The sequence below is a fragment of the Alosa sapidissima genome, chromosome 23, assembly GCF_018492685.1.
Source record: "Alosa sapidissima isolate fAloSap1 chromosome 23, fAloSap1.pri, whole genome shotgun sequence".
Classification (NCBI taxonomy): Eukaryota; Metazoa; Chordata; class Actinopteri; order Clupeiformes; family Clupeidae; genus Alosa; species Alosa sapidissima.
Window position 1 is genome coordinate 14,786,820 of NC_055979.1, and position 25,923 is coordinate 14,812,742.

General features: G+C 44.6%; 3 protein-coding genes across 5 annotated transcripts in view; 2 read left to right on the forward strand and 1 right to left on the reverse strand.

Moving 5' to 3' along the window:
• Nucleotides 1-1,265: 1,265 nt before the first annotated feature.
• Nucleotides 1,266-5,185, forward strand: LOC121698933 (protocadherin-8-like). 2 transcript variants are annotated; one of them, XM_042081463.1, is made up of 3 exons: nucleotides 1,266-4,394; nucleotides 4,515-4,716; nucleotides 4,834-5,185. In XM_042081463.1, the coding sequence occupies exons 1-3, from the start codon at nucleotides 1,950-1,952 to the stop codon at nucleotides 5,175-5,177; spliced, it is 2,991 nt and encodes a 996-aa protein (XP_041937397.1). In that variant the 5' UTR covers nucleotides 1,266-1,949; the 3' UTR covers nucleotides 5,178-5,185. The 2 variants fall into 2 exon arrangements, with proteins under 2 accessions (XP_041937397.1, XP_041937396.1); XM_042081462.1 differs by having other exon boundaries at nucleotides 1,268-4,394; nucleotides 4,512-4,716.
• A 1,381-nt stretch (nucleotides 5,186-6,566) lies between these two features.
• LOC121698547 (leukocyte cell-derived chemotaxin 1-like) lies at nucleotides 6,567-15,283 on the forward strand. Its single transcript, XM_042080735.1, has 7 exons — nucleotides 6,567-6,783; nucleotides 7,147-7,287; nucleotides 8,139-8,279; nucleotides 8,961-9,074; nucleotides 10,752-10,905; nucleotides 11,597-11,712; nucleotides 14,383-15,283. The coding sequence occupies exons 1-7, from the start codon at nucleotides 6,712-6,714 to the stop codon at nucleotides 14,605-14,607; spliced, it is 963 nt and encodes a 320-aa protein (XP_041936669.1). The 5' UTR covers nucleotides 6,567-6,711; the 3' UTR covers nucleotides 14,608-15,283.
• A 1,448-nt stretch (nucleotides 15,284-16,731) lies between these two features.
• sugt1 (SGT1 homolog, MIS12 kinetochore complex assembly cochaperone) overlaps nucleotides 16,732-25,923 on the reverse strand; it is a 31,624-nt gene continuing 22,432 nt past the window's right edge. For both annotated transcript variants that reach the window (XM_042080963.1, XM_042080962.1), the window contains exons 11-13: nucleotides 19,989-20,079; nucleotides 18,282-18,454; nucleotides 16,732-17,087 (exon numbers count right to left, since the gene is read on the reverse strand). In XM_042080963.1, coding sequence (XP_041936897.1) covers nucleotides 16,986-17,087; nucleotides 18,282-18,454; nucleotides 19,989-20,079 — 366 coding nt within the window. In that variant the 3' untranslated portion in view covers nucleotides 16,732-16,985. The remainder of the gene's footprint in view (nucleotides 17,088-18,281; nucleotides 18,455-19,988; nucleotides 20,080-25,923) is intronic.

Here is a 25,923-nt window from a genome sequence, read left to right on the forward strand (position 1 = left end):
AAATTCAAATGGGCCTACCGAGAATTTGGCTCAGTTTGCCTAATTCTACTATTGTGGCGCTCGCGTGCAGACGGCCAGATTGACACAACAATCACGTGAGAGAATAGAGTCGGGGTGCAGTTGTGAGGGACTTAAGAATAGGCACCCAAAGTTTTATAAAAATCTGTCTCCTCAAACAAATCTGAGAGGCTCACACAGCCTCCACAATGCAGAATAATCCGTCCACTGAAGCTTCTGCGTGATGTAATTTGCTTTTGATTACCGCCCTTTTTCACTAGACATTGCATTGCATTTGAAGACTAAGCTAAATCATGTAAATTACATTCAGCATAATTTCCCCACTATCAAACAGACAGAACAAGCCCTTAGGCTTACTAAATAGATTTAAATAGTTAGTATTGGGCAATATAATGACTGTCAAGCCACACAACCTATAGTTCATATATCTTTCAGAAATTGAATATAGTTCAATACTTAATTGGGATGCATGTTTAGCTGTGACAAAAATACGCAAGAGTTGTTTCTTAGCAGAGCATCAACGTGAAATGATTTCATTCTTCGAGCAGTCAAGTCAATTTTATCAAGTCCGTGGGCATCGGGAGCAGATGGGTCTATTGGTCCTCGCTCTTGTGTGCCCACTAATACTAGTCCTTCTGTTGAACGGCAAGTGCTGCCTTGCAAAAGAGGTGTGTGTGTGTGTGTGTGGGGGGGGGGGGGGGGGGGTCCCTTAAGTAGCCGTGACGGACTCAGCCGAGCTCTAAACGTATTTTAATAGAAGACCCCAGTCCTGGCCAATTCATTCGCTCCTCCTTGTTTAGTCAAAAGAGTTATGGCCGTGGTAGTGGCTGTGGGAGCTGGCACAAAGGCTACATGTGGCGCTCTCTCATTATGTTCAACTTAGGCACAGCCCTCTGTGAAAACTGCGGGAAGTTCTGCTCCCCGTAGGCTGCCACGGAAGAATAATACAGCCGTTGATGTCTCCAAAGGGATACCCCACCACGCTATTATATCCTCGCTGCTAACGAGGGGTTCATACGCCTTTGATATAATCTGACTATAGAAATCCGTCTAAATCTCCGGGCGCTTAAAATAAATCCTATTGGAAACGGGTTTTCTTCACCTGCTCCAGCAGGCGAGGTTACGGGAAAAGGCACGCAGGAGTGACATGCATGTTAAAACGGGCCAACCATTTTCATTAGCACATTACAACTCCACTCACACGACATCGCGTGAGGAAAACACTCAAGTAGCCCAGTATCTAAATAAAACCGCTTCTTGAGTGGATGCGTATAAGAGCTACTTTGATCTGAACAGATACATTTGATTACTAGACATGGAGGAAAACATACTTCTTGATAGATAAAATCAATGTGAAAGTGATCTATGTCACAGAAACAAACTCAAACTCACAGAAACAAAGTCAAGGAAGATCAAACTGTGCCATTATAATACAACTACACAAAAATGACTTCTGTCCTAGAAATGTGCCAAATAAAATGATATTCATCTTGGCAGGTGAGAGACCCCTTGGACTGAACTACCTTGTTTGCATGAAATTCCCGAATACAGTCTGAGGAAGACAACAACAAAAAATGTGATAAAATGTACAACAAACCAGGAAGTGGATTTTGGTGCCAAGTTCTTTGCTTCAAGGAATTTCTAAATAGGCTTAAAGGCCCCTTTCCCTTTCAAAGCAGGGATTGGTCACACTTCATCTCATTTGCATGTGGCTCTCTATAAACCCCCCGCCATTGCAGATCTCTCCATTTGCGTTAAAGGTTTGAGGACGCAAGCACCAACGTGTGCGCACCAGGGATACACTTTTATCCAAGGTTCAGAAATAACAGTGTGCCAATGAAACTACGGCAAATTTAAACTGACAAGTGCTTTTGATTTAATAAAAGCGTCTATTTCTTAGTGCTGAAGCTCAGCTGAGTTTGGTCACGGACATGGGTGACAGGCGAAACTCTCTCTTCTCGTGGCAACGGAGGATGATTTTCACCTTTACGTGCGCACTGGCTTTTCTGCCAGCGTTCATCGATGGAAGGACCATGAAATACCAAACCTATGAAGAAGACGCCCCAGGTACAGTCATCGGCAACCTGGCCAAGGACATGTCTATCAGTCTGTCACTGGGGGGCAAGGCCAATTTCAGGATGATGAAACAGTTCAATTCCTCTTTTATCAGACTGAGAGAATATGATGGACAACTAACTATCGGGGAGAGAATCGACAGAGAAAAAATCTGTAAGCATTCTCTTCAGTGTCTCATTGCTTTCGACGTTGTCAGTTTTTCTAAAGAACAGTTCAAATTAATTCATGTCGAAGTGGAGGTGAAAGACATCAATGACAACTCTCCCGAGTTCTCCCGGAGAGAATCTACCCTTGAAATCTCAGAAAATACGGCAGTGGGCACCCGAATCCCCCTTGATGTGGCTGTAGACGAGGACGTGGGCACAAACTATATACAGAACTACCAGATTTCAGTCAATAGTCACTTTACTATTGATGTTCTGAGCAGAGCGGATGGGGTTAAATATGCGGAGCTGGTTCTAATGAAAGAACTGGACAGGGAGACACAGGCATCCTATGCACTGGAGCTCGTCGCAGCCGACGGCGGAAACCCATCCAGGTCCGGCACCACCAGAATCAACGTCAAGGTGAAAGACTACAATGACAATAGCCCCGTATTCGACCGGAACAACTTCTCTGTCGATTTACCTGAAGACTCACCGGTTGGAACTCTGCTTCTGGATCTTAACGCAGTTGACCCGGACGAGGGCTTAAATGGGGAAGTTGTGTACGGGTTTGGAAATCAAGTGCCCTCAGAAATCCGTCAACTTTTTAAAGTGGACCGAAAATCTGGACGACTGACCCTCGAAAGCCCCATTGATTATGAAAGCAAGAAAACGTACGAGTTTGACGTCCAGGCGTCTGATTTAGGTCCAAATCCGAGCCCTACTATTTGCAAAATAATCATTCAGGTGCAGGACGTGAATGACAACGCGCCAGAAATCAGCATTACCCCGATGACCTCTATCACAGCGGGCATTGCCTACATCACTGAGGCGGCTGCGAAGGACAGCTTTGTCGCTCTAATCAGCACCTCGGACAGAGACTCCGGGGCGAATGGCCAGGTTCACTGTACCCTGTACGGGCATGACCACTTCAAACTTCAGCAGGCTTACGAGGACAGCTACATGATTGTCACCACATCACCTTTGGACAGAGAAAAGATCCCTGAATACAATTTGACAGTGGTGGCTGAAGACCTGGGCTCTCCGCCTTTCAGGACGATAACGCAATACACAATCAGACTGAGCGACGAGAACGACAACGCCCCTGTCTTTAGCAAACCTGTGTATGAAGTAGCGGTCGTGGAAAACAATGCGCCTGGTGCCTACATTACAACTGTGGTGGCGAGGGACTTGGACCTGGCGCACAATGGCAAAGTGACCTACAAGCTGGCGGACTCATACATCATGGGATCACCGGTGTCGACATATGTCTCCCTGGACCCCGCCACGGGTTCACTGTACGCGCTGCGAAGTTTCAACTATGAGGTCATCAAACAGCTAGATCTGCGAGTCCAAGCGAGCGACGGGGGGTCGCCGCAGCTCCACAGCACCGCGACCATCAACCTAAAAATAGTTGATCAGAATGACAACCCGCCGTCCATCACACAGCCCGCCCTCAATAACGGCTCCGCAGAAGTTCTACTGCCTAAAGATGCCCCTTCGGGTTATGTTATAACCCAGATAAATGCCAGGGACGCGGACGAGGGCGCCAATTCAGAGCTGTCCTACAAAATAACCTCTGGCGAAGTCTCGTTGTTCTCCATCAACAAAGCCAGCGGAGAGATCTATCTAAATCGCGAGCTGAACTACGATGTCGACGAAAGCTTGCGAGTCACAGTCACAGTCAGTGACAACGGCAGACCCTCTTTGACTTCCACAGCTACTATACACTTCACCATAATAGCCGGAGCTCCCCCCAGCGACCGAACCATTTTCAGGCACTCTAGCAACGGGGAGTCCGGTGAATGGGACCTTTCAATTGTCATCATTGTTGTCCTTGCCGGGAGCTGCACCTTGCTACTGCTAGCCATCATACTCATTGCCACCACCTGCAACAAACGCAAAGCAGTCAAGAGAGGACACGATTTCGACCTAGACAAAGATGGCATGGCGAATATGGAGGGTGGGAAGAACAACAGTGACCAGCTCATTCCCATCCACAGCGAGAACGTGTTTGACGTGCATCCCTACACAAACAAGCCTTCTTTCGCGGGCTCTCTCCAGACAGGAAGCGACACCTGCTCCAACTCCGAAGACGGCACTGAGGCCACCTGCACCTATGAGCCAGACAACAAAACCCACGTCGCCAAACTCGAGGTGAGTTAGTGGTTTCACTGACTGAGTTAGTCTACAGAGAATATTTATGTTTATAAGGCATTGTATTTTATTGCAACACTAAATGATTGTCTCTAACGTTCCTCTGATTTATTTCAGCAGGGATATTCTACGCTGCCAGGCTACGGAAAGGAAACCCTCAGACCCATTACCATATGGAAAGGCAACTCCTTCACAACCATCTCAGCACGAGATCCACAGTTCAGCGGGAAGGATAGCGGGAAAGGAGACAGCGATTTCAACGACAGTGATTCTGATATCAGCGGGGATGGTCTAAAAAAGGACCAGAGTAACGCACAGAATGGTAAGCAAATCTGATTCTGATTGAACACTGACATTTTACCACCCAGGTTAGAGTTGTCTGCAAAAACACGCACGAAACGAGGAACAGACAACTAATCTCTTGTTGTTCTTTCACCAGGTTTGTGGGCATGCACTAGTGAATGCAAGATTCTCGGCCACTCAGATCGATGCTGGAGTCCTTCAGCTACCCGGGCGAATAGCAACTCGGCTCATGGACAGCATCTCTCGTCATTCGCCAAGACGGCCTCGCTTCCCAGGGACACCCTGCGCAGAGACAACTATTACCAGGCGCATTTACCCAAAACCGTGGGCCTGCAGAGCGTCTATGAGAAAGTCTTGCACAGAGAATACGACTACATGTTGGTCACCCCTCCAAGACCTGTGAGGGTGCAAGAAATCAATGATATTACAATTCCTGTGTATTCACCCACGACATCACGCTGTTCAACTAATGAAGTCTGAGGCTTCTGTATGCGCTTTATTTTTAAGTTAATTATGTATTTGAAACCAGCTAGTTGCTGCAAATGTATGACAATATTATTATCATTGTTATTATTATCATCATTATTATTTTACAGAGAAAATATATGCCAACATATAATATTTGTGTAGAGTGCATTTTGATGTCAGTCCTCGTCCAATTTCGATCTATCCAATCAGTGGACTTTGTTGAACATACTATGTATATTGGGATTTTGTAAATACAGAGTATATTTTTATAATGTTATTGAAAAGAAGACAGATTGTGAATCTGAGAGTATTTTATTTTAATGGCATGTTTATTATTTAAAAGGCCACGAGGTTCATTTGTATGGCCAATAAGCCCTATGTATCAAGTTGATAACATTGTACGAATATATTTGAATGCCAAATGTGTTTCTCTTATTGCTCAAGTTTCTATCACATACATTGAAAATAAACTACTGAACATAATGCTGTTCTCTTTCGCCTTTGTCAGCACAGCTGAAACTTTCCTATTATCAGTTTGTTCAAGGACAGAGGATGGCGCTGTTTACAAACCAGAACTTGCTGAAGTTGACACTCGATGCACACTTGATGTAGGCTACCCCGGCTATATGCTGAAGGCCACAGATAGAGGCTGATTTTCTGTTTTAACTAAGGAATCCACAGGATGTGAGCGTCATTAAAAGGATCATGCTCGGTTCCAAGTGCATTAAAATACTATAAAGCTACACAGATTAAGAGCGAGACATACGAATATGTTAAATCTCTTACATGTCTTCACCGTAGGCTTATGCATGACTGCTATGTCTGAAATTGGTCACTTTTAGCACAGCATTTTTGTATACGGAGACCAAACAGTAGTGTAAACATTGTGAGGCTCCTAATGCGCCTTTCCATTCCCGCTGTAGGAATGTTGCCATTCATTGTAGGCCTCAAGTGTGACGTTTTACATGTTGGTTCGAGACATGACAACCAAGTATAACATTTGTGCCCCAGCTGAAAAAAAATGCATTGTCACCATTGAAGACAACGTGTTCTGATTTTTTTCAATATGGAAAAATGTAAGCATTTTGTTTATTTGCATAAAATGCATCCAATTCTAGGCGGAAATATGGCGGCTATGCGCGCAATGGGTTGTCATTGGTTGTTAGTCGCGTTGATATGTTTCTGCTATTTCATGACGTCTTTTGAATTAAACTGCTATCTAATGACAGGGCAGTTCATTTTATAGGTTAGTTTCCACAAAAGCTGCAGCAGAAGTCAACACTTACCATTGGCTACCACACGAGTGACCTGCTACAGACCCCTCACAACCTGAACCATCTGACAAAATTTGAAAACAAATACCTTACTTGGGACGGCCCAGCCAAGAACCAGGATAGCCCCCCCAGCAGGTAATAGGCTGCAGCAACACAAGCCATTCCTTCTCAAATGCGTTTTTTCCTCTCTTCTCTTAGTTTTTCCTCCTCCTGTCTAAGGCCTGACTGAGCACAACTAGGGTAGTTTTCGTAGCAGACGTCTCCACGCAGCCATGGCAGCGACGTCAGAGAAAATACCCATTGCTTTAGCTGGTCCCGAGGATTTACAGCAGTTTATGCCACCTGTAAGTAATCCTAACTTGTACGTTATTTCAGCGCTTAACACCTGAGCACGTTGTTTTCGAGCCAAACTGATACTGATAGCAATGTCTTATCCACAGAAAAAAGGTTTGAAAGGAGAAGAGGAGAATTAGCCTACAAAGAGCCTGACTGGCTTGAAAAAGCCAACAGCCTTTGGACAGATTTTAATTTGAACTGATTCACTTTGATCTAGTAAATGGCATGATGTAGCCCGGCTATTGTCATTTTGATGTTGTGCCAGAACACGTCCACTTCATTTGTCACTATCGCGCACACGATCTAGAATACCAAAAAGCTACTTGTGTGCACCAAATACTCAATTTGTCAAATTGTTTCAATTTGCACAGGCTTACACAGCGGTGACTGTCAAGCCCTCTCACTCGGGACGTCTGCTTAAAGTTGGAGTTGCGGTGCTTATTGTTGGAGCTGCGCTTCTCCTTTTTGGAGCCATTGGGGCTTTCTATTTCTGGAATGTCAACGACAAGCATGTAAGAACTTTTATTTTTTACTCAAACTGTACTGTAAAGTTATTCTTGTATCCGAGCTGTCAGGTTATACCCCAACCTTAACCTTAAGACTGAAGTGCCAGTGCTTTTGCAATGTGGTCTACCCGAAGCCCCAGGGTCGAGAGGTGTGCCAAAAGATGGAGCATTTGGTGCTATAGATAGGCCTACAATATACTGAATGCAAATTAATGGTGTCTATGTTTAAAAACCTAAATAGTGTTTTAGTTGGAAATCAAACCACATTAAATATGTGTGGTAAAGATAATATTGGATATTTTTGTCTCCTATCACGTCTATATGGATTGTTAACCTTTGTTGAAAGTGGTATGAAACCTCTCTATTAAGGACATATAGGACATATATATATATATATATATATATATATATATATATATATATATATATATATATAGAATCCATAGTTTGGATAACATGAAAAATAACTTGGATCCATCATACTAGTTTTACTGGAGACTAGAAACTAGAACTGGAGACTAGAAACTTTCAGAACTTTTTTACTGGAGACTAGAAACTTTAAGAAAGAAATGGTGTTTCAAACTCAGCAAGGACATTCATCTTTTGTATGTTAAATTTCTGTCTCCAGAGATATTTCACGCTTTATGTTTTTCCTGGTCTCCAGGGTGATGAATATTCAAACTCCAAGTGTGAAACATGATATGGCCGTTTAGATGTGGTCTACTACACCGATCATAACATACAGTCATACTGTACACGCAATTCTCTTTTGAAATCACTAGTTCACATGGATTTCTTTCTTTTTTCCCCCCAAAAGGCATTTCTGACATATCTCTGACTTGTGGAATTTCCTGTAGGTGTACAATGTCCATTACAGCATGAGCATCAATGGGAAGGTGGAGGAGGGGTCCATGGAGATTGACCCTGTGAACAACCTTGAGAGGTTCCGTACTGGGAGCGGAAGTGATGAGGCCATGGAGGTCCATGACTTTCACATTGTAAGTCGCCACTTTCGCCAGTGAGCCATTTGTATAACAAAACACTATGTCTGTTTTTTGTTGTTGTTGTTGTTTTCCATAGAATTATGGATTCAAACTCATTTTCATGGTGTACTGACTTATAATGGGGAGAATGATGTCTGTCATGGCCACTGGGCACTATGTCATTTTCAAGAATCAGGGAGCATGACCCTTTTATGACTTTTCTATGTGGAAACTGGGTGGTTACCTAGCATGGTTGTCCATTGAATAACAGCACTAATGGTGTATCTAGTGCACTGAAGGTGTATCTAATGCATTGTAAATTGACGTCACAGCATAAATACCAATTCCTACATTGTGTTTCCTGTAGGTTTGAAGTCATGTATCTGAGGAACACCATGGCCTATAAAGAGTCATGGTCAAGGACGGTTATCTGTGTATAAAAGCTGATCACGGATTCAATGTTGGTCAAGGCCAAAGCCAAAGCCATTTAAATTTAAATTTAAATTTAATCTGTTTGGACCACTTGAAATTTGAGCCTCATTTCTCTGGAGTCACAGTTGAATAAATTAATTATTTAACTCATAATCAGTGTCACCACTGGCACAGCTAAAAGTGATTATTGTGCTGCTACGTAACAACTCTTTTTGAGAAGTAGCCCCTCACATTGTTTGTTTTCTTGGCACCATTCGTTGACAGGGTATCACTGGAATCCGCTTCGCCGGTGGAGAAAAGTGCTATATCAAGACTCAAGCCAAGGGTCAGCTCCCTGACGTGGAGAGCCTGAACAAGGACTCATTGATGTTTGACTTGGTAAGTTGTTCCACAATCCACACAGATTTTGTTACCTCTCCTCAACTGTCCTCATTCGCATTCCATAGAAGTGTATATCTTCCAGCTATGCATGCTATGTAGTGCATGCTTTCTAGCTATGTAATGCATGTCTCTTTCCCTACACAGGGTAGGCCACAGTGGTGTGTTGCATTGTATGGAAGGAGAAACATGAATAAAAAAAATAAAAAAAACATAGCAAGCACTAAGCCCTAATTCAGAACAACCTGATTGCAGTTCCTTAAGTAACATTATGATGTGTTATCCTGGACTGATTAAGTGACTGTTAGATTGGACCTAAAATCCATCATAGGCCCTCATGAATAGGTTTTTAATGTTTATATCCTCAAACAATTCTAATCGATTACTGACAGCATCCCCTGCTTGTCAGATTGTCTTTTGTGTTCATGTTGATATATCCTCCACAAAACCATTCGGAAGTGATAGATGCCTCCCTTTTGTGTTCATGTGGAAATATCCTCCACAAAACCTTTTCTGTAGTGAACGACTGTGCATGTGTCCCCTGCTTTTGGCCCACGTTCAGCCTCTTTAGACCCACGTTTACTGCCTGAGGTGCTTCTTCCCAGCCTGCCTGCGCTCTACGTCCCCCTCGTAGGGCGCGCTGCCTTCGCCAAATCTCCAAATTAGACAGTTAATGCATCCCGAACAGCCAGCTGTGGCATTCTCTCTCTCTCTCTCCCTCTCTCTCTTTTTCTCTCTCTCTCTGTCTGTCTCTCCCTCTCTCTCTGTCTTTCTCTCTATCTCTCTGTCTGTCTCTCTCTCTCTCTCTCTCTCTCTCTCTGTCTGTCTCTCTCTCTCTTTCTCTCTCCCGACAACATCCCCCCCCCCCCCCCCCACCCCCCCCCATAATAGCGTCCGCCACCGCCACTGCAAAAGGCAAAGTTGGCCGTATCCAAATTCCTCCCCCAGCACGCATCCATTTTGAAGTGATTGCATGTAAATGGCCGTGTGAATATTCATGTGTTGTGCGCGCGAGCTGCAGAGCGCAGATAAGGGTGGTCCTGTCAGCGGCAGCGGTGGCGGCGGCAGCCTCGCAGCGCATTTCCTCTCTGCCGCGCTCTCCGCTCGAGCCGGCGTGGAGGAAAAGTGGGAAATGGATGAATGCTCTCATTGTGAGTCGACCGGAGTCGTGAGAATGAGCGCTCACAAAAAGCATGTCTTCACGCCACTCCACGGCCGTCGCACACCAACCCCAAACAATATGTTTGCTGCGTGCATGTATTTATAGGTACACACATACATGCATAAGCAGTATGTGTGTGTTTGTGTGTGTTTACACGTGGTGTGTGCTGTGCACAGAGCCGGTTGAAAAGGCATCAAACAGACGTACACAACTCTTAAACGCCTCCCTGAAAATAGTTGCCATGGTATGTTATCTGTGCGACACAAACAACGATTACAGCCACGCATTCACCAGCTCCCATCAGCCCCAGCCTGTTTTATGAGGTGACGCTTGTTTTTTAGAAGCATATTCTCTCATTCCCACTCTATTTAACCTGTGTGCTTTAGTTCAGGTCAGGACAAGAACTAATGCAAAGTATCGTGTGATGCTCTTGAGAGGCAGTTCCAGGGAAGGAGAAACGTCTCTTCCTGCCAAGAGTAGATTTAACAGTGCACTCACTTCATTTCCTCCCCTAGGAGGACGAGATAATGCCAGCCAAGTTTGAGGAGGAGTCTCTCATATGGGTGGCCTCTGGGACGCCTCTCAAGGACAGCAGCTTCCTGAGCACCAAGATCCTGGACCTCTGCGCTGACCTGCCAATCTTCTGGCTCAGGCCCACCTACCGCAATGGTACCGTGTCACCCTTATTTGTTTTATATTTAGAGATTTTTTAAAGTTAACAGATGAAGAGATAAGAGATGAGGAAGAACCATGGGGCTTTAAACGTCACTGCAAATATTATTATTATTATTTATTTAAAAAAACATAAATAGGTGCTCCATGGTGTGCAGATCATCTCTTATTATTTGTATACTAATATACTTTACATCCTACACCCCTCCAAATGGCTTTTGGGATGTACATGGCCTCTCACTGTTTCTCTAGGTTAACAAATGAAACCTAAACCTCAAAACTTGTACACCAATGGTAGCCTGATACCCTTTTCTAAATAGCCAAGAGATTTTGAAGATTTTAGATTAGACCTAAATCTTGAAACTTGTTTGGCTTGGCTATGTAATGAAGAAACTCAAGAAGACGTCGAATTCCATTTGATAGAATTGACTTTTGTGTCTCTTGTCCCCCTTTCCTCTGTGGTTTAAAATGGCAATTACCTGGAGCCTCATAAAACTCCAGCAAGGCACAAGTTCTCTGTCAACCCAGGAGGGAGATGACTAGCCTGTAAGAATCGATTGCACTTTGTTGCATTCGACTGCAGGGTCACTTTCACAGTGAATTAACAATGCAACTGTGCTACTTTGGGCCAAGTGGGTGCAGGAGGTTCTGATTTCTTCTGAATTGTGGTTTTCGATGACTGGGCCAGGAGGGCAGAAGAAAAGAAGAGCCCTCCCGTCACGTGCCAGGCGTCAGGTGGTCGGTCCGGAGGACGAGGAGCCGGTTGAGGAGGAGCCGCCCTTCAACCCTGAGAACCCCTATCACGTGAGTGCCACACCTTCAGAGAATACAAGGATTTCTCAGCGTATCCTTAATGTGTGTCAGTTCCTCTTCTGTCGTCTGTAAGATAACATGATTGAGGATGATTTATGTGCATAATCATAAATAATGAATCAGCCAGAGGTCTTGGTACAAACACCTCACTAAACACAAGTAATACGCACATATACCAATCCTTGGGATCATTAGGGTTGTCCACAGCCTTTAAATAGCAGCCCCCTTGTCTCCTTTACAGATAGCGTTTATTAACATGTATGTATTTTAACAGACATTGGGGAACTGCATAATGTATCGCATACACTTGAGTACACCCATCTCCACCTTATTTGCATGTCTGAATACTATTAAGGCTTTCATGCCATTCTCACAGTACATAAGGATGTATCATATACAACACAAGGCACAGTTGTATGTGTACAGTTAAGTGGTGAATCGAGTATTTAAATAAATAAGGACTCAGTTGATATTCACCAGGGGGATCCATTTATATGTATTGTCGTTTCAAATCATAGTCTCCCACAGCCTTAGGTCATGCGCTGGATCACATCAGTCAGTCCACTGGTTGACATTTGAAATCCCTCTGCATGATACTCAAGTTCATCTCTCTTTCTCACTCTCTCTCTCTCTCTCCCTCTCCAGTGACAGCTTCCTTGGTGCAAAAAAATGCTAGTCAAATTAAAATACGACTCGTTCGTACTCTTGTATGTTTATTAATTGATGGCTTGTGAGCGGGGGATGCCAGAGCAGCTGACTGAAGTACTTATGCAGCACTCGCTTGCTAGCCCGCGCGCTGCAGTAGCTGAGGAGGCAGATTGGTTTCGTCGACAGGAGAGATAGAACAGATACTCTTTTACGACAGGCGCTGGATGACAGAATGCTTTTTACTTTTTCTCCTTAGATCAGAATCGTTTAAGATCCAAGGAAGAACAAATGATTGGCCTTCTTTGCGTCCATTTAATAAAATCCAACGACTAACAATGAGATTTATTAAGCAGTCTTATCCACAAATACCTGTCTCCATCTCCATGTGTGGTAGGTGTGGCTTTCATCTGCCTGGGCTGCCTGTCTTCAAAAAGTACGGATCCTGAAAAAGCACAGCTGTCCTAATGGAAGAAAAAGGCAAAAACAGCAGAGCCTCCAGTTCTGCATCACTGTTGCTCTATGCAACCACAGCCCAAATCCAAAGGGATAGCCACACCATAGCAACATATAATCAATCAAAGGAGTAGGTCTCCAACATTTGGGTGGTTTCTTTATAAAGTCTTGCATGGTGATTGGGCAAACTGAATAACTTTTTTTTTATAATAACTGTTGCTGTTTCCTAATGGCATGTGAAGGATTATAATGAGTTCTATTTCTGTGGCCGTATCTGAATGTGAAGGTTTAGCTCTGGGACAAACACCAGACTAGGCCAGGGTGGCTGTCTGTCTGTCTGTCTGTCTGTCTGTCTGCTTGTCTGAGTGAGTGCCGCGTCGCGTTGGGTTGCACTGCGTTGTGTTGCGGGCAGCTGTGGGAAGGAGAGCAGATGTGGGGTCAGTCAGAGAGGCCTTGCCTGTCACCCCGTCTATTCTCACGGGCCCCCTTTCAAGCCCGCTGCACAGGGCAGCACACTGCTCCATTCACCTTCCCACAGCCTTTGTGTTTGCATTGCCCTGCAAATCCTGCCCCCGCCACCTCCCATCCCATATCCCCCCAGACACACACCCACCTTCCCAATTCCCTTCACCAAAAGAACCCCCCCCCCCCTTTCCACCCGAACCTCCACCACCCTCACCCCCCATCCCTCCCTTCACCAAAACACCCCCACTCCTTCTCCCCCATCACCAGCCCCCCCCCACCTCTCATCCTCATTCCCAAACCGAACCAAAGTATAACCCCTTTCCCCCAAATCCCTCAACCCCTTCCGGAGCCTCCAATCCCTTCTTAATCCCTGCACCCGCCCGTCCCTTCTGTGCAAGAAGAGAGGAGGGGAAGAGGAGGGAAGGGAAGGAGGGGAAACTGGGACACATACATATTTGCTTGTGTGTGTGTGTGTGTGTGTGTGTGTGTGTGTGTGTGTGTGTGTGTGTGTGTGTGTGTGTGTGTGTGTGAAATCTATCATGGCCAGTTAGAACCCCGGAGGGCCAGATGTTGTGGCTGGATCAGAACGGAAAAGAGAGAGAGAGAGAGAGAGAGAGAGGAGGTGTGGATGAGATCTGACGTTATCTCTGGAAGAGAAACAGGAAACTGTGAAAGCCCACATGGCTTACTACTAAGGGGATTCAAATGGGGGAAAATAGATGCCCCAATATTACGGGGGAAAAAATCTATTTATGTAGGTGTTTGTTTTGAGAAATATTAAGATATTATGTTCCTCTAGTTCAACTGGTAGAGCACGGCGTGAACACCACCAAGGTCATCGCGTGGGTTTAGTACCAGTGAAGCACACATACTAATAGAAATACATACGAGCGCAGTAGGCTACTGCTAGTGACAGTTAATGAAATTGTGAGGCATTTGCCTAAAAATATAACATTGGTCTCAAATTTGACCAGGATGTCATTCCTGAATGAATTCATGGCTACCTTCTTTTCCCCGTGGCTCAAATTCAACATTCGTTTTAGAGGCACTTTAATGTATTGCTTGGTCTCAATCTCTTCGTCTCTGCGTCTGCAGCGCGGCATGGAGGGTGAGGAGGGCACCATGACCTTTGACCCGATGCTGGACCACACCGGTGTGTGCTGCACGGAGTGCCGGCGAAGCTACACCCAGTGCCAGCGCATCTGCGAGCCCCTGGGCGGCTACCACCCCTGGCCTTACCACTACCGCGGCTGCCGCGTGGCATGCCGAGTCATCATGCCCTGCCGCTGGTGGGTCGGGCGCATCCTGGGCATCCTCTAAGGCCCTGGCACCAAGCAGCGCTACGCCTTCGAGCTGACTGTGCCAGAGTGCATGGCCAGTAAGAGAGTGTATTATAGAGTTCCCTCAACACCTTGTGCAGACTCTGGCATTGAGGCAACACATTTTTGTGAGTTGTGATCCGTACAGTTAGTTCATGTGTCTCATCATTTCAACTAGAATTAAATGGTAGAGAATGACAGATGTAACTTTCAAAGCAAAATGCATCATAGTTGCGAAGGATGGGGACAGAGTTTCTTTATCATAATTCTAACTTGTCCTTGGAAAACTGAAGTGGGCATTTTATATTGGCTTTCATTAAGACACTCAATATTGTGTACCTTCATTCAAGAAGACAAAAGTAACAGATATATATGTATTTATGAAAGTATCTTTATCTGAATTGTATTCCAAAATGCAATATGTTGTATGTTCTTTATGTAAATACATGTGCAATTTTTCATCGGCATACTGCTAGCCTTTAGAACAGCAGAGGTAGTGCATTCACTCTTATGACTGTATTTAAAATATTCTGTCTGTCTTGGAAACAATTAATATTCCAAAATATTCCTTCAGATGTAATGCAAGAGAATCCTATGCTGTCTTTATATGACATCATATGTATTAAAGTGCCTTTTAAAAATGCAGCAGCAAACAATAAAAGTTCTTGTTTTTTTAAGTCCATGCATTATGCATTCTTGTTAAATGCTGTATTTTGCATTAATCTTCTGTACTTGATGGCTGCTAATACGTTGGGGCAGGGATCACAGAGGGTTAAAACGCACAGCAGCACATTTCACCACAGCCTTGGTCTGAGATTTTACCCATAATGCAAATGGATGGCTCTCCTTTTGATGTTGCCAGGGAGCTTTAAGCGGAGAGAAGACTGTTAAAACGCAGGCCACAAAACTTGCCTTTTGATCAGTGCCCGAGATGAAACGTGTGCTGTGAATTTACACTTAACCTACTATCAAAGGGGCCCTCTGAGCTGTTTTCCACCAAATTCATGAATGTTTACGCGCTATCTGACAGTCCTAAAAGGCACCGAGTCACCGCACTCAGCACAGGGCCCGGCTCTAAGTGCTGTTCCTCCCTCTTATGCCGCAAACAAGCAGGGAAACAAGTGACACTTTGCTCTTGCCTTCTTATTTGGAGTGTGTGAAAGTGTGAGGTTTCCTTGAAAAGGTAAAAAAAGCTGTCAACAGGGAAGAAAACAACTTAAGTCTTCAACTACTTTAATATCCATTTGTGCTCGAAAATCTTGCCAGATGCACTCCCTCAGACTATACATTATTTATAAGTATAAGTATATATACTTTTTTGATCCCGTGAGGGAAATTTGGTCTCTGCATTTAACCCAATCGGTGAATTAGTGAAACACAAACAGCACACAGTGAACACACAGTGAGGTGAAGCACACACTAATCCCGGCGCAGTGAGCTGCCTACTACAACGGCGGCGCTCGGGGAGCAGTGAGGGGTCAGGTGCCTTGCTCAAGGGCACTTCAGCCGCGGCCCACTGGTCGGGGCTCGAACCGGCAACCCTCCGGTTACAAATCCAGAGTGCTAACCAGTGGGCCACGGCTGCCCAAAAAGCATCACTTCCTTCGAGCCGGACTCCATTTAATGTTTATAAATGTAATGCATCAATAACTACACGATTAAATAAATTGTTACGTACATGTACAAGTCAGGCTGCAATTAAACTGGGATCAAATTGACGTATTGATTTAGATACATACCTATAAGCATACAGGCATAGTTTCATCTGTCAGTCAGTATCTAATGAATTTGGCAGAAAATATTAAGGATAATGAAGAAAAACAGACAAAAGATGGGGACCAAGAAAAAGAAAATATTTATTTACACTTTATTCTGTTTTAACTCTGGACAATCCCCAAACCATGTCATAAAAGGGATGGAGATGCCTCCATAACTATGTATGTGCACAGATGAACAATGTGCCCAGGGATCCCGATGAATGCAGAGATAACAGTGAGAGCCAAAAAAAAAAAAAAAAGTTTGGAAAGAAAAGGAAAAGAAAGAAAGAAAATAAAAAATACTTATTTTTTCTCCTTCAAACTTGATGTTTTTCACAGCGTACACTCAATAAGAGAACATTGGGGTATTTTTAGTAAAAATGTACACTTTATTCACTCATAAAGACTGATAAAAAACAAACAAACAAAAAAACATGCCCAGAAGAATGAATGATTAAGTGAGTGAGTGAGCGAAGGATGCGATGGTGGTCCAGCTCTCTGTACAGGGTTTCGGGCCGGACACATGGGACAAAATGGAGGCGTAGGTGTGGCCACAGGTTTGACGGACAGATGGCAGGAGTGCTAAAGGTCCACCTCTCTCTTCGTCTCCTCCTGTCAGCGATCAGAACTTCTTAAACTCCACGTCGTCGGGGGGGCTCATGTCGACTGTCCGCTTGCCCACATCCGTCCAGTTGGTGCTCAGGACCGTCCCACCTGACTCCATCTGGGGCACAAAAAAAAAGGGGGGGGGGCAAAAAAATTATACAGCGAATAACACAAACACAAAACTCTGGTTTGGAGAGACTGGTAGGACTCTGTTGGAGAAAGGAGGGTGGAGTGGGATGGGGTGGGGGTCTTAGGGGAAGAGAGAGGAGGCAAAAACATGGTGAATATTCCGAATTCTGGTTTGGAGGCGTTGCTATGAACCGGACACTCGTAAATCTCCATAGGGTACTTACCCTTCCTCACAAGCCGCTCTTTGTGGCAAGAGGAATCCACTCGGTCCAAGAAAAATGTTATGGAAGCAGCACGAGCAGCATATTGCTTTTAAAACTAAACAAAAGCTCCTTGGAGAGGGGAAAACGGCCCATAATAACCTCTCGTAATGAGAGGCCAGTGTTTTTATAGTGCACATCTCGCTTCACTACAGCAAGCGGTGCATGCTCCATCCTTGCAACTCTTAATCTCCTCCTCCAATTAAGACACTATGGACAATGTGTGTGTGTGTGTGTGTGTGTGTGTAGGGGTAGGGAGGTGGGCTAAATGGGGACTGCTAATAGAGCTACCTTGAATACTGCGGATGATTAGGAACGAACCGAAGCCTCGTCCGCACGGCTCGATAGTCTTGCCAGAGGACGACTGGGATGTGTGTGTGTGTGTGTGTGTGTGTGTGTGTGTGTGTGTGTGTGTGTGTGTGTGTGTGTGTGTGTGTGTGTGTGTGTGTGTGTACGAGGGTAGGGATCATGCGAACAGAGAGCAGATGCAGAAGCGTGAGTACTGTCCTGGTCGGCTCGGCGCTCATTAAATCTTTATCGCTCGGTCTGGAGGGGTAATGTTCTAGCTGCCGTGGCGTCTCCGACGATAACGCTAACTTAGCCGCGCACATTAAAATGCTGGCGGGGGGAGGAAGAGGGAGGAAGTGGAGGGGAGACATGACAAGAGGCAATCTAGGTCACTCAAAACAGCCTGTCTATTTAATTCAGTGAGATCCGCCTGAAACAGCTCCCTCGAAAAAATTTAGAAAGTGAGAGGAGAGGAGGGGGGTTGTGTGTCTGAGACAGTGTCTGTGAGAAGAGTTAGAGACAGAGAGTAAGAGTGTGTGTGTGTGTGTGTGTGTGTATGTGCGCGCACAAGAGAGAGCGAGAGAGTGCAGTGTTTATGTCGGGGCACATTTAGGAGTTCCACAAGTTCAACTCACAAAGGACTTGTTCATGGCACGCTTGACTTCATCCGAGCCGTCCGAGTAGATCTGCTGGAAGAGCTTGTTGAGCGCCGCGTCTCCCTCCAGCTTCTCGTTCTTCTCCTCCTCCTTGATGTCGCCCACCACCTTGTCCCAGTTGCGCGTGTAGTGGCAGGACGACGGGTACTGGCCTGCAACCGGACGAGAGCGCGAGAGAGAGAGAGAGAGAGAGAGAGAGAGAGAGAGAGAGAGAGGAGAGAGAGAGAGAGAGAGAGAGAGAGAGAGAAAAAAGAGAATTGATGAGGATTAAAGCAACACAACGTAGTGATTTTATAAAATGATGGCATCAAACTCATTATAACGATACACAGACTTAAAATAGGCAGAATCGTGTGTCTGCACCGATGCACACCTTGTGTTGCACTATATAGCTTTGCCGTTTGCTGGCCCCGCTTCATCAGAGGTGCGTTCAAATTCGCAAACATAGGCGAACGTTTGCAATCAGTTTTCTGCTAACCTTGAGTATTTGGCGAACGTTTGCGAACAATCCCAAACAGTCTGAGGAAGTAGTTCTCCGCGAACATACAGTGAACCTGGACATAAGTTTGACGAAGGCAACAATGCAAATACCATGGAATATTAACACCAAATTGTTCAAATTTAACTGTTTGCCAAATTTGAATTGGGTTGTTGACCCCCCCCACCCCGAAATGTATGTTGAATATTGACAAAAAGGGGAATTCCTTCAGTCCTACTTTGTCGTTATAGTAAGTGGTGTGGAAGTGTTTTTTTTTATTAACTTTTACTGTTATCAGTTTGGTTATCTTTGGCAGTGTTGACTGGCTCAACACAAACAAACTACTAGAACGTCTGGAAGGAGTGCGATTTGAACATTCAAAGAACAGGATCCAGGGATGTGACATCTACTTTTAAATATCTCATGATTTCATGAGCCTCTCTCTAGTTGGTCGTGATTTGATCTCTTCATCTGTCAGCACCTTAAAAGAGACAAGAGATGTCTGAAGCGGGTTGGAATCACAGATGATCGTCGAGTCGGTAATCTCCCCTCTGAGTGTGGCGTGGCAGCGCAGCCATTTACAGCACACTGGTTACTTCAATATGGCTAAGTGCTCTGTGCTCTGTCATCACGCATTCACATTAACACCCGCCACACACAGAATTACATTTCCCACAAGGTTCTCTAACACAAGCCGCCGCCACGCGTGCAAGTCCGTCTGTGTCTGTGTGTCTGTGTGTCTGTGTGTGTGTATCTAAGAGTGTCGCTGGTCGCCTTTGCCAAGCAGACTTTATAATGAGCGCCCGCATGCTAATCAACTCCCACTTAAACGTGTGCGCGTGCGCCCAGCGAAAAAACAGCGGCAGCGCCAGTCCGGGCAGCCGGTGCCAGCGGAAATCACGCCTTCAATCAGCTCCCTGCAACGCGCCTGTCAAACAATGTGCACGGGCAGAGATGAGATTACCAGGGCCTTTCACACAGCACTTAACACTGACTTCTCCAAGCTAATGTGAGTGGGTATGACAGGCATGACAGGGCGGTGGGTGCTGTGAATGTGTGTGTGTGTGTGTGTGTGTGAGTGAGAGAGAGAGAGAGTATATGCGTGTATGCGTGAGTTTGAGACAGTGTGTCTGTGTGTGTGTGTGCGCGCATGTGTTTGTGTCTGAGGGCATGTGTATGTATGTGTTTTGGTGGCTGCGACTACTGACTGGGGGTAAAGTGCTTGACGTTAGGCAGGGTGCCCTCCCCCTCCAGCTTCTCCCATCGGATGCCCTCTGTCTTCTTCATCTTAATCTCGATCTGGAGGGAGGAAGAGAAAGAGAGAGAAGAGAGGAGGGGCAGGGAGGGAAGAGAAGAGAGATGGTGAGTACTTCTGACAGGACACACGCCTTGAGGGTTCATCGAGACACGTGAGCCGCTCCATCTTCTCAAAGAGCCGCCGTGTCCACACTGTTTATTTAATTTATTTATTTTATTATGAATGTCTGTGTTTGTGTGTGTGTGTGTGTGTGTGTGTACAGACTTAAGAAGACAGGAAGCTGAGGGGAAAACGTTCGGTTGTCGGTGCAATTAGCGGAACATCTCAGCACAGCTTCCTGATGGGGAATGTTTCATTCATGAACCTTCACAGGGGCTGTGATGCCCGTATTTGGGAACGAAGTTCATGGATCGTGGCTATGGAAGTGATTTCAGTGTGCGAGTGGGTGTTTTCTATGTGTGTGTGTGTGTGTGTGTGTATGTGTGTGTGTGTGTGTATATATATGTGTGCGTGCGTGCGTGCGTTTTTGTGTGTGTGTGTGTGTGTGTGTGTGTGTGTGTGTGTGCGTGAGCGCACACTTAAATGTCACAAGGCACATTTCCGTTTCCGACCTTTTTTCCCTGTCTCTCAGCTGGGGAGCTCTCGCTTCCCCTCCGAGGAAGACAGAATCCGATTGGGCAATTAACGCGGGTCTGAGTGGAGAGTGGAACATCTTAAAAGAGGAGATGGGAGGCTCATCAAGGCGCTCAATTACAGCGAGAGCACAGCCCCTGAGCAAGCACTGAGGTGGGATACTTCGCTCGCTATAGATCCCATATCTACCGGTACAGCGGCAGAATAGATTAGCACCAGAACAGATGGAGTTCAAAAAAAAAAAAAGGAAAAAAAAAAAAATAGTCTGAGAGATGAGAGGAAGAAAGAGGAGGAGACGAGAAAGAGAGGGAGAGATGAGGCAGCAGGGGAGAGGGAGAGAAAGAGAGAGCAGGAAGGAGAGGGAGTGGGAGAAAGAGAGAGAGATGGAGCAAGGAGAGGGAGAAGGAGGAGTTGGAAAGAGAGATAGAGAGAAGGAGGGAGGGAGGGGAAGTGACTGGTAAGGCAAGTAGGACAGATGTGCTGGAATGAAAGGGTCGAAGAGTTAGAGTCAGAGGAGAGTTAAGAGAGAGAAAGAGGGGATTATAGGGAGTGGGGGCAAGAATAGGGGTGGGGTGTAAGAGAGAAGTTAGAAAGAGTGACCGGGGGAAGAGAGGAAGGAGAGAAAGAGCGAGCGAAAGAGCACAAGAGAGTGGAGGCGAGAAGAGAAGAGAAGAGAGGGAAGAGATCCCTGCTCCTTCCTGCTGCAGTGCGTGGTTGATACGAGCACTCGACTACTGCAGCCATGGTGACAGTGCTGATAGGCTCGGCTCTCCTCCCTCTCTCCTCCACCTCTCTCTACTCTTCTGCGAGGGCTCTCCGGCATTCAGCTGCCTCCTACATCTGCTATGGCTGGCTTTAAAGCACCTGACAGACTTGCATACACTCTTCACACCAACGCAAACCACATGCCAGTGTTGGGCTGGTGCTAGTGCTGTGAACTTTTAGAGAACTGGTTTGATTTCGTCAAAGGCTAAAGAGCCAACATCTAGCTATCAACATCACATTAGTTTTGTTGAGGTGAGAAATTATTAGAAATTACCTTTTCTTTTTAAATGGGACTCAAACGTTTAGTTGGTTTAACAACAAAAAACTTTATTTAGCCTAGTATAATAATAATAATAATAATAAAGCTTTATTTGTATAGCACCTTTCATACACAGAATGCAGCTCAAAGTGCTTTACATTTGAAGCATGTAACACAATAGTAGTCAGTCAGTCATTATCAATCACTTTTCTTTGCTGTTTATGATATGCTCAGCAACATATCAAAAATATAGAAAATGACGTCATAAGACTGGCAGCCTTAACCCTCTTACCCCCCACAAGCACGCCATATGGCAACTGTGGCAAGGAAAAACTCCCATATTCCAGGAAGAAACCTTGAGCAGAACCTGACTTAATAGGGGGAGCCCATCTGCTTCTGGCTGGCTGCGCCCTCCAATAGTAGCAGATGTAGAATAATCTGAAAATGTAGTCTACAGGATAAGATGAGTTAACTAAAGGCTTTCCTGTACAGGTATGTTTTCAGATCTTTTTTAAAAATATTTACTGAACTCGCCTGCTTGATGTACAGAGGCAGGGTGTTCCATAGTTTGGGGGCATAATGGATAAACGCAGCTTCTCCACTTTGTTTGTGGAGCACTTTGGGTACGATTAAAAGATTAGAATTGGATGATCTAAGTTTCCTTTGTGGTTGATAAGATATTAAAAGCTCAGAGATATATGAAGGTGCTATGCCATTCAGAGCTTTGTAAGTAATTAACATAACCTTAAAATCAATTCTATAGGAAATAGGGAGCCAGTGCAGTTCAGCCAACACAGGGGTGATGTGTTCTCTCTTCTTAGTCTTAGTTAAAAGTCTAGCCGCAGAGTTCTGTATGAGTGCCAATTTCTTTAGATGTTTTTTGGGAAGACCAGTGAAAAGTGCATTGCAGTAGTCTAACCTGCTAGTGATAAAGGCGTGAATTAGTTTTTCTGCATCTTGTTGAGTTAAAAAGGGCCGCACTTTGGCAATGTTTCTCAAGTGGAAATAGGCTGTCTGAGTAACTTTACTGATATGGGGCTTAAAACTTAACTCTGCATCTAAGATGACACCGAGGCTTGTTACTTTTGGTTTGACCTGGTGTGCCAAGTTCCCCAGATTACTAAGAATAATATCTCGCTTTAGTTTTGGTCCAACCAGAAGTACCTCTGTTTTGTCATCATTTAGTTTCAAAAAGTTTTTGCTCATCCACTGATTAATGGAGGTTAGGCATGCAGTGAGGGAGCAAAGGCCATCTGGGTTAGTTGGCTCAACAGAAAGATACAATTGGGTATCATCTGCGTAGCTGTGGAAGTTTACATTATGTTGACTTATGACGTTTCCCAATGGAAGCATATATAGAGAAAATAGCAGGGGACCAAGGCAGCTCCCCTGGGCCACACCAAAAGGCAAGTCATGTTTTTCAGATACATGATCTCCTAGACTGATATAAAAATCTCTGCCAGTAATGTAGGTTTGAAACCAGTTTAGAGCATTATCAGAGAGACCCACCCACTTCGCAAGGCGGTGAATTAGGATGCTATGATCAATGGTGTCAAATGCCGCACTCAAATCCAGAAGAATAAGGATTGAGACTTTGTTTGAGTCGGTAGCTAGTCTGAGATCATTGACTATTTTTACTAGAGCCGTTTCTGTGCTGTGATTTGATCTAAAACCTGATTGGAATTTTTCAAGGATACTGTTTTCGTTGAGGAAGGTATTTAACTGATTACAAACAACTTTTTCAAGTACTTTGCTCAAAAACGATAGATTTGATATAGGCCTGTAGTTGCTCAGATTGGTATGGTCAAGATTTGACTTTTTAAGTAAAGGTTTCACAACAGCGGTTTTAAAAGCAGTTGGAAATATACCTGTTTCTAATGAGGTATTTATTACCTTGAGAAAAAAGGGAGCTAAGCCATCATATACTTTTTTGAGGAATGTAGTAGGGATTGGATCTAAAACACATGTTGAGGAGCCGGTTTGAGTTATAATTTTACCAAGCTCAGATTGAGTAATAGTGCTAAAGGACCTTAATTTTGGGGGGCTGTTTTTGGGTGTACTATCAAACATATTACTTGTGTTACCAATAGCCTCCCTTATAGAAATGACTTTGTTTTTGAAGAAGTCTGCAAATTCTTCGCATCTTAGAGAGGATGCCTGACTGAGTGTATCAAAAGGTGTTTGATGCAATAGCCTATCAATGGTAGAGAACAACACCCTAGAGTTTCCACTGTTTTCAGCAATTACCTTAGAGAAGTGGTTCCTCCTCTCATTCCGAATAGCTCTATTATAATTTGCAATTTTTTCTTTTAGAATGGCACGGTGAACCTGTAACTTAGTTTTTCTCCATGTTCTCTCAGCTTTCCTACATGATCTTTTTAGATCATGGATATTTTCGTTCATCCAAGGTGTCAGTTTGCTACAGGGCCTTTTTTTAGTCTTTAAGGGTGCCACTCTGTCAAGCAGAGCGCCTAATTCACGATTGAGAGCCTCTACCATTTGATCAATGGGATGATGTAAAATATCTAAATTTATGGAGTCTATAAGAGCTATGAACTGCTGTTCTGCTCTAATGTCCAAGAGTCGCGATTTGATTGCAATTTCGGGATGAATTTTTGGAGTATGTAGTACAATATTAAAAGATACACAATGATGATCAGACATATTTATATCATTTACTGATAAGTCTGTGACTTCTATCCCTCTGGAAATGACTAGATCGAGGGTGTTGCCAAGGTTGTGGGTGGGTCCTGTAACATGCTGCTTTAGCTCTAAACTGTCCAACACATTAAGGAACTTACTGGCTTTAGCATCAGTTGTCTTATTGACATGAATATTGAAGTCGCCATTTACAATTATCCGATCATAGCTAGTGATGATGAGCGACATAAGTTCAGAAAACTGGTCGAGAAAGCCAGTCCATAGTTTAGGAGGGCGGTATAAGGTTAATAGAAGTACAGCTGGGTCAGCCTTCAGAGTGAGGGCAATATACTCAAAGGAAGCGAATTCGCCAAAGTTGACTCGTGTGCAACTATATTTGTTTGAGAGAATGGAGGCAATTCCACCACCTCGTTTGCCTTGTCTAATTGAGTGGAAGAAATTATAATTTGGGGGACAAGTCTCAACAAGAACAGCTTCGCTGTCTGAAGTCAGCCAGGTTTCAACAAGAAACAGAAAATCCAATTTTTTTTTTTTCACTAATAAAATCATTGATTGCAAAGGTTTTGGTAGTAAGTGCACCTATATTTAGTAAACCCATGTTAGCTGAAAATGCCTCTGGCTTTTGAGGAATATGCTGAGGTATGGAAAGAATATTTGTTAGGTTTCTAGTTTTAAATTTGTCTTTTCTTTTTACTATGTAAGCTGATGTAGGCGGTTATTGGTTCTAGACCAGCAAAAGGTGCTCTGGAACCAATTGTCCAGGTGGAGAGCTAACTTTTTTGTCAGTTGAAATGTAAAGAACTGGTTCTGCACTCAAACTTCTTTGGTGATATAGTGGAAGCAGATTCTGAGCTAGGAGTACAGCAGGCCTCCTGACAATGACATTAGGACCTTGAAATGGCAGCATACCCATACACCCACCCTACTGCGCCCAGTGTGTGTGTGTGTGTGTGTGTGTGTGTGTGTGAGTCTTTTGGGAGGTGGTAATCAGATGTTGCTGCTGTCACCGTCACAGCTATTAGCTGCGAATGCCAACTTCCGTACGCTTTGATACGCCTGATGCTTTCTCTTAATAATTAATATATAAATGGCGATAAGTAAACAAATAAATAAATAAATGTGCTCCATCAACAAACACCCCTCTGCGCGCCCTCACCCATACACACTTAATAGTGTTGGCTCTCTGGATTATTAGCGGTACATTCAAATGGAGAAATAAACAAATCAGCTCTCAGTGACAGGCGTGGAAATTAAAAAGGGGGACGCAAGGCGCTCGTTTAGTTGCAGGGGGGAGAGAGTGGGAGAGAGAGAGAGAGAGAGAGAGAGAGAGAGAGAGAGAGAGAGAGAGAGAGAGAGTGTGAGTGAGTGAGAGAGAGAGAGAGCGAGAGAGAGCGAGAGACAGACAGAGAGTGAGTGAGTGATACAGAGAGTGAGTGATACAGAGAGAGAGAGAGAGAGAGAGAGAGAGAGAGAGAGAGAGAGAGAGAGAGAGAGAGAGAGAGAGAGAGAGAGAGAGAGAGAGAGAGAGAGAGAGAGTGTGTGTGAGTGAGTGAGTGAGTGAGTGAGT

Excerpts from the sequence above, each read along its gene's own strand:
- LOC121698933 (XM_042081462.1), top strand. The coding sequence starts at position 1,950 with ATGGGTGACAGGCGAAACTCTCTCTTCTCGTGGCAACGGAGGATGATT. Across the intron at positions 4,395-4,511 it reads CCCACGTCGCCAAACTCGAG|CAGGGATATTCTACGCTGCC; the intron begins GTGAGTTAGTGG and ends GATTTATTTCAG. Across the intron at positions 4,717-4,833 it reads CCAGAGTAACGCACAGAATG|GTTTGTGGGCATGCACTAGT; the intron begins GTAAGCAAATCT and ends TTCTTTCACCAG.
- LOC121698547 (XM_042080735.1), top strand. The coding sequence starts at position 6,712 with ATGGCAGCGACGTCAGAGAAAATACCCATTGCTTTAGCTGGTCCCGAG. Across the intron at positions 6,784-7,146 it reads TACAGCAGTTTATGCCACCT|GCTTACACAGCGGTGACTGT; the intron begins GTAAGTAATCCT and ends CAATTTGCACAG. Across the intron at positions 9,075-10,751 it reads ACTCATTGATGTTTGACTTG|GAGGACGAGATAATGCCAGC; the intron begins GTAAGTTGTTCC and ends TTCCTCCCCTAG.